Consider the following 6,824-nt stretch of genomic DNA (forward strand, 5'->3'; position numbering starts at 1 on the left):
CACGAGACGCTAGCCTCGTCCGCACATCTAATACTAAGCCAACCTGACTAATGAGTACAACTCAAGAAGCGGATCCCTGCTCCTTTTTCCTCCTTCCTGAGGGTATGCCTCAGGATGGCGATCTGGAGCAGATCCAGCTGCTTGGCTGTCAGTTTGGTGTCGGGGTTCTTGTCTTGCTTTTACGCACTGGCGCTAGGAGTACTGCCATCAGAGCGCAACCTCTTTGGAGTTTTGGCAGCAGGTGTAGGGAGGTTTGGTTTTCTCTACTTTTCTGCCGCCTTTTGGGCGCCATCACTCAGGACTGTCGCAAGTGCCGACTTGCAATCGACACCCGACTGCAGCAAGCGTTTCAGGCGCCAGTTGGCTGCTCCCGCCATTCGCCTGCGTTTGATGGTGAGATTAATTTTCTCAACCTCCATCTCGACGTCAGCGATCGCAGCCTCGGGGGTACCCTCTCCTAGGGCGGTTCCGGATTTCTCCTCCGCACCTGGCGTTGGGTTGGTAATGGCAGAATCAGGATCCACCCCGATTTCTGCACATTCCTTTTTCGAGGTTTTAGGCACCAAGAAATGATTAATCCCCGTCTCGACTGGTTTTTCAGAAGTGTTTTTTAGTTTCGGTGTCCATATACGGTCCCACGACAAGGGAAGAGATAAAAGTCCGCCAGGGCAGTGGTCCCTTACTCCTTACCCTTACCCTGGTAAGCTTTATTGAAACCCGAGGGCGGCAGGTGTCCGGAGTTCACCTATGAGGAGCTCATCTTAACCCAATGAGCTACTCAAAGAGGAAGTTCTTCAGCATAGGATGTTCCATCTTGAACTTGGGGGTGCTTGATGATGATGAGGTTAGCTCCTCTCGATCCTTCCAATTTGGGCAAGATCCCTGGCAAACAAATTTGCATGGTTTGTCAACTGCCGCCAGTCCTTGACTGTCCGGTCAAGTTGGTGCCGTTATTCCTGTGCAGGCCCATAGCCACGACACTACAGCTGGGCAGGAGAAGTTGGTCCACGGAGGGATTCTAGAAGGTTGAAGAGCCAACTTATAGTCCCACATCCTATGATAGGCACTGCGAATTATTTGGGAGTGACTTTGGATTCCAACGTTCGCTAGGATATTCAGCTTGTCAGACATTGTGAATAAAAATTGGACACCTTATTTATATGTTATTGATTCATAAAAAGCGCCTTTAGAAGATTTGCAAAATTCATTATGGCGTTTCTTGAAAAATATCCATTTTTCGTAAAAACGAGTGGAGTTTTATTGGTCTTCGGGAGGCGATTCGAATCGATAATATACAGGGTGTTATATTTGAAATAAGAGTTTTCAATTTATTCACATAAATTATTAGGCACGCTGTTTTTTCCTAATTGTATATCTCAGTTCTGATAAATTTTTGATGTCACTCTTGTGAGCAATATTTGACCGTATTTCAATTGTAATAGTAATCTGCACAACTTCAGATTTACCTATGATAGGAGTGACGAATATTGTATGAAAACAGCTGTTATACCGAAAATCTCGGGAACTGTCACTAATTTCATAGAAATTGAGGTTTTAAATATGGCTATATTCTTACATAGGCTACATGATCTAAACACGGAAAACCACAAAGCATAGAATGAGGTCTATCGATCAATACGCAAAAATAGAATATAAGATGTGTAATAGTAGCATTGGTTAGGCAGGAATTAATAATCAAATAAGAGAAAAAACCACGCAACAAAAAAACTGAAAGGAGCCTTTTAGAGTTCACAAATTAAACATCCCATGAAATAAGATCAGAATTACAAGACTATTGTAGAAAGTATAACTTATTTGAAGTTTGTAAGTAAGATGTTTGAGCGCACCACCTTTTTTTTCTTCGCATAACAAGTACCGTTCTTCGATGAAACTCACTGTTCACGAAAGGTCGTTTCAAATTCGACAATACTAGCTCATTTCTCATAAAATCTTTGAAAATGCGAGCTGGATGCGGATCTGAAATTTCGTTGATAGGTATAGGAAAATGGCCAAACCCCCTCTGGTTCTATCACTGTTCTGTATTGACTTACTGGAAGATTATGAAAAATTCAAGTCATCTCTCTCGATGTTTCGAATGAGAAATGGCAATGTATGTCGGTATGCATAAGTTGCCATCTTGAGTTTCCGAATTCCTTATTTGCATACCACTCATAAATCAGGAACTCCCAGTAGATATCGTCGTAAGTTCGATAGTTTCGAATGAAGTATTCTGTTTTCCTCGAATAAAATATGAGGAAAAATGTATCTTGCATAAACAAAAGACAGTTCAGCCTCATTACGTAGCGGGCTTTTTAATTTCTTAGGTAAAAAAATTTCTTTGGCTATTAAAGAAAAATTGATGTTTTATTGATCATTGGTCATACCTACTTAAGAAGCTGTGTATAATAAAGTTCAGAACTTCATTTATTCTTCACAAAAGTCAGTGTTTTCCACTATTTTCTTGAGGCTATACAGGGTGTCTGTGTTGACAAATTTTAGTTAGAAATTACAAATTCAAACTTACATACATGCTTGGGAAGAGTTAATATCGTTGAATTAAAAAAAATGTGTCAAATTTCCATGACCAACCGAGTGTTTTCATGAAGGTGAATGGAGTTTATGAACTGAATCAATTTGCATAAACGTTAATTCTGTTCATCACAGGTTTTCGAATTTATTTACTTTCTGACGTAAATTCGCATTGCGTACCTACAATGCTGAACTTCTAGATATTTGCATGCAAAAGGCAGATCAGTTTTTGAATATGTATATTCATTTTTGCTATGAAAGAAAATCAAATTATCTATACATAATATGGAGTTGCTTGGGAAGAGATGATATTGGTTATATTATTTGGTTAAAGGTTGAAGACGTTACATATCACTTGTTGAATTAAAATAAAATCAACCCAAACATGAAATGCGTCCGATGAGTATTTGAAAATAGGTATCTCCCAAAGGAATTGATGAATAATTACAAAAATGTTGAATTCTTCAACAAAAATTATCTTGCATTAATGGAAGTCAAAATAGTTGAAGGCAAGATGAGGAACTTCCCATTTAAAAAAATATTCAAATAAATTAACAATTGATTAGATCACTGGCTCATATTCATGGCTGTTTATTTTTAATACTTCAATATAATAATATATTCATTGATCGCTTAAGACATGTACTGTAGGGGACAAATCGAATAAAAAATATAAAAATTAATTTTCTGGGACTTATTTTACGATAACATTCATTGAAAATCCTTAACACTCTAGTTACACTTTTTGATGTTTTTTTCAATTGTATATTACTGAACAACTTAGCAGTGCTAGGAGGATAATCGTAAAATATTATGGCCTGATACACCAAAGAAGTGTCATTTTCAGATATTGAAGTATTATAGTAAACATATGTTACGGGCAATGTAAATAATTGGGCATTGTTTATAATTCCCGGTCAATTTGAAAAGTGCCCAAAAGGATATGACAAAATGAAAAATTATGTTGCAAATATTACATTGCCCGGTCATTATGTATAATGCTAAGAGTCAAGTGGGCAATTTGAAAATCATTTTTATTCATATTTCTTATAAAAAATGACAAATTTTTACATACCTAACTGATAAAGAAACAAACAAAAAATAACAAATAAAATTCCACATGCTCACAAACAAACGGGTGGCGATGAAATAAGTACAAACAAAACTTAAGTCCAAATAAAAATAATGTATTACATATGTACGTACTTACAAATTTATATTTACACAAAATGTCAATATGAAGCAATACAAAGAGGGTCTATTTATTAGAGCAGCTTCCACTTTGGTGACATTTCGAGTTACATAGCTTTTTTTCTTTACGACACTTGCACTTGTCGGATTTACAGCCACCTTTACAGCCACATCGACTATAGCCTTGGCCCCGTGTCTTGGATGACAATCTTACACATTCTCTTAGTGAAATCTCTGTCTGTGGAATATCTTCGCCATATATAAACTTCTCATTACATATTGTAAATTGGTTCCTGGCATAATGTTGATTTAGAATTCCGTGTTTCGTGCCTAATTTATACAGATTAGTATCTATTACTTCAAGAACAAATGCCAAAATATTTCTTCCATCGGTGCGACCTCTTTCGACATCTGGGACTCGAACTCTAACCGTTTCACCTTTTTTAGCATCAGGGTATTTTGAATTAGAAGTTTGAACCATTTTTTCAGCTTGTTTTTTTAGATTGTTTGCTGATATCTGCCTAATTTTCAATATGTCGGCTTTCCTTTTTTTCACATAGGGTTCTTCCGAGGAATCTTCATGCCCGAAAGATTCTTGAAATTCTTTATTATGCAAATCAGGACTTGGTTTAGCTACCAAAGTTGAAGTTTGAACATAACTATCTAGAGAAAGTTCTTCCTCCTCATCATGTTGACTTGGACCCGGTAGCTTCGCTAACACATGTGATTCAGGTTTATTTTGCAGTGGACCTTCTTCTACAGACTGTAAATTGTTCTGATCTTTTACTAGAACTTCTAAGTCCTCTTCACAATGTATATTATGCAGAACGTCTGTGGGTAAAAAACTTTTTAGGCCAAATTTTAACTTTGTCCCAAACATGGCCTCATACGGAGTACAGTTGATGCCACTATGATGAGCTCTGTTCTTCATTAGCTGTACAAAACGTAAGCCTTCCGACCATTTACTGGTGCTATTGTCTTCTAGCCACGAACAAAGCATATTTTCCACGTCCTGATTCGCACGTTCTACGGAACCCTGACTTTGAGAGTGTCTGGGCTTCCCATGCACCATCTTCAACTCGGGCCACATGCTACATAGTTCTCTGATAGTACTGTTAGCAAATTCTCTCCCATTATCACTTTGCAAAATACTGGGCGCACCAAAAATTGAAAAAATATCCAAAAGCACATAAGCTACTTCTTCTGCTCTTTTGCTTTTAAGAGGTCGAAGTTGAATAAATTTAGTAAGATGGTCTTGGTATACAAGTATGAATTTATATTGATCATCTGCTTGTGACTGCATGTCAATTAAATCGACTTGAACTTGAATTCATATTCTTACTTAGTATCGGTCTAACAACTAAGCCTTTTTTTGGCACACTGTGTTTTTTTTCGCAGGTCATACATAAATTTAGATATGTAACAATCATTTCGCTTGTAATGTTTTTATACTTTGAATTTAGCTCTTTTTCCATACGGTTTCGACCACCGTGCCCAATTGCTATATGTGCATCATGTAAGAGTTGAAATATCTCTTCCCGATGTACGTAAAATCTTATCTGTTCTTTACCTTCCTCTACAGGAACTATCAACTTTTCCTTCTCTCCAATAGTCATTACGTCAAATCTACGTAAACGCTGATAATCCTCGGGTTTTTTATTTACCACTTTGCTCCTAGATGTTTTAACCTTTTCTATTAACTCCAAGTATTGTGGCTTTGTGAGAATTTGTGTATTCTGAGCTTTTGACGAACATAATTCATCCAGACGTTCATTAAAACGATGCTTCATGACACTGACATCAGTTACTAACTGTTCTTGCATTTTATTTTATAGAAAAATCACTAACCCTAAATAAACAGAACCCAAAGTCAATTTAAGACAAACATCAATAAGCATTGGTCGCACATAAGCTAAATAGCATTCAAAAACAAAAATAAAGCGACGCAAGCCACAGGTACCGGCGCAGGCGACAAGCGACTGAAAGAGCAAGCGCAAATAGATTGTCGCTACCCTAAAATGGAATAGCGCTTGCTCTGTACAGTTCACAACCGTTGCAAACCACTCTACGAACAAACCTAATGAATGCTGATTAGCCAGCCAGAATCACACCACACGCACGTGGTTGTCCCATTGCTGTCAATTAATCAAAGTGCCCAAAGAAGTAATAGCGGTATTTATAATGACCGGGCAATGTGAGAAATTATCGTGAAGTAATGCAAATTTATCAAATTGCCCAATTTTAATGGTCATTATTCATAATAACCAAGCATTATGAATACTGACCTAAATAATTACATTGCCCGTAACATATATAATATCTGTTTTAACCGTAGTTTATATATTTTTTTTGGGCAAGTTGAATGAAAATGTTCTTGTATAATAATTCGTTCTGACATTAAGATGATTCGAAAACAAATATTTGTGTTTAGACAGAAATATCAAACATTTTTGAATGTATGAGGCATATAGTGTTAAAATGCCATTTCTTCTGAAGTGTCCTCTTCACTCTACACGATTCCCTGAACGTTAACATATCCATTATTCTAATGGCTTTCTTCCGGAGGATGGACGATTTCAAAATTTCCTGTGCATATGATTCAAGATCCATAAGCATAATTGAGTAGTGTGTCAATACTTGAAGTGTTCATTCTTCAAATTAAAATTCTAAATTTGCCGTTGCAAGTCTTTTTTTTAAATAAAGTCTTCTAATGCCACCACCTTTTTGGGTCTCCCAATCTTTCTGATTTTGGACACATTCAGATAAAATATATTAGTTGTTTAGATTAGATGAAACCACTAACGGCCGTTTTCAATAATCCTATCTATCCATTGTTTCAGTTACTGAAGATAGATTATGCATGTGATTTCGTTTCTATGATCTATCTGTAGATATATTTTAGAATGGTTTCCAATGGTTACTAATCGTCAGTAAGCAGAGACGGATCCAGGATTCGATTTTGGGGGGGGCACAACGCTCCCCTCCATTCCCTATCTCTCCCAACCTAAAATTTTCTATTCTTATCTGAAAAAATACTTTTTTATGGTAATGCGCGAACATCTTTAGGCTTCTTCTGTTCTCAATATAAAGTGAAAAAAAAAAAA

At 36.8% G+C, this 6,824-nt stretch overlaps 1 protein-coding gene across 1 annotated transcript; it reads right to left on the bottom strand.

Annotated features, from left to right (window-relative positions):
* Positions 1 to 263: 263 nt before the first annotated feature.
* On the bottom strand, positions 264 to 5,336 carry LOC123307008. Its single transcript, XM_044889210.1, has 4 exons — positions 5,291 to 5,336; positions 4,079 to 5,043; positions 691 to 745; positions 264 to 589 (listed from the first exon to the last, which is right to left on the bottom strand). The coding sequence occupies exons 1-4, from the start codon at positions 5,334 to 5,336 to the stop codon at positions 264 to 266; spliced, it is 1,392 nt and encodes a 463-aa protein (XP_044745145.1).
* Positions 5,337 to 6,824: the final 1,488 nt, after the last annotated feature.

The sequence above is a fragment of the Coccinella septempunctata genome, chromosome 2, assembly GCF_907165205.1.
Source record: "Coccinella septempunctata chromosome 2, icCocSept1.1, whole genome shotgun sequence".
In the NCBI taxonomy this organism is placed as follows: domain Eukaryota; kingdom Metazoa; phylum Arthropoda; class Insecta; order Coleoptera; family Coccinellidae; genus Coccinella; species Coccinella septempunctata.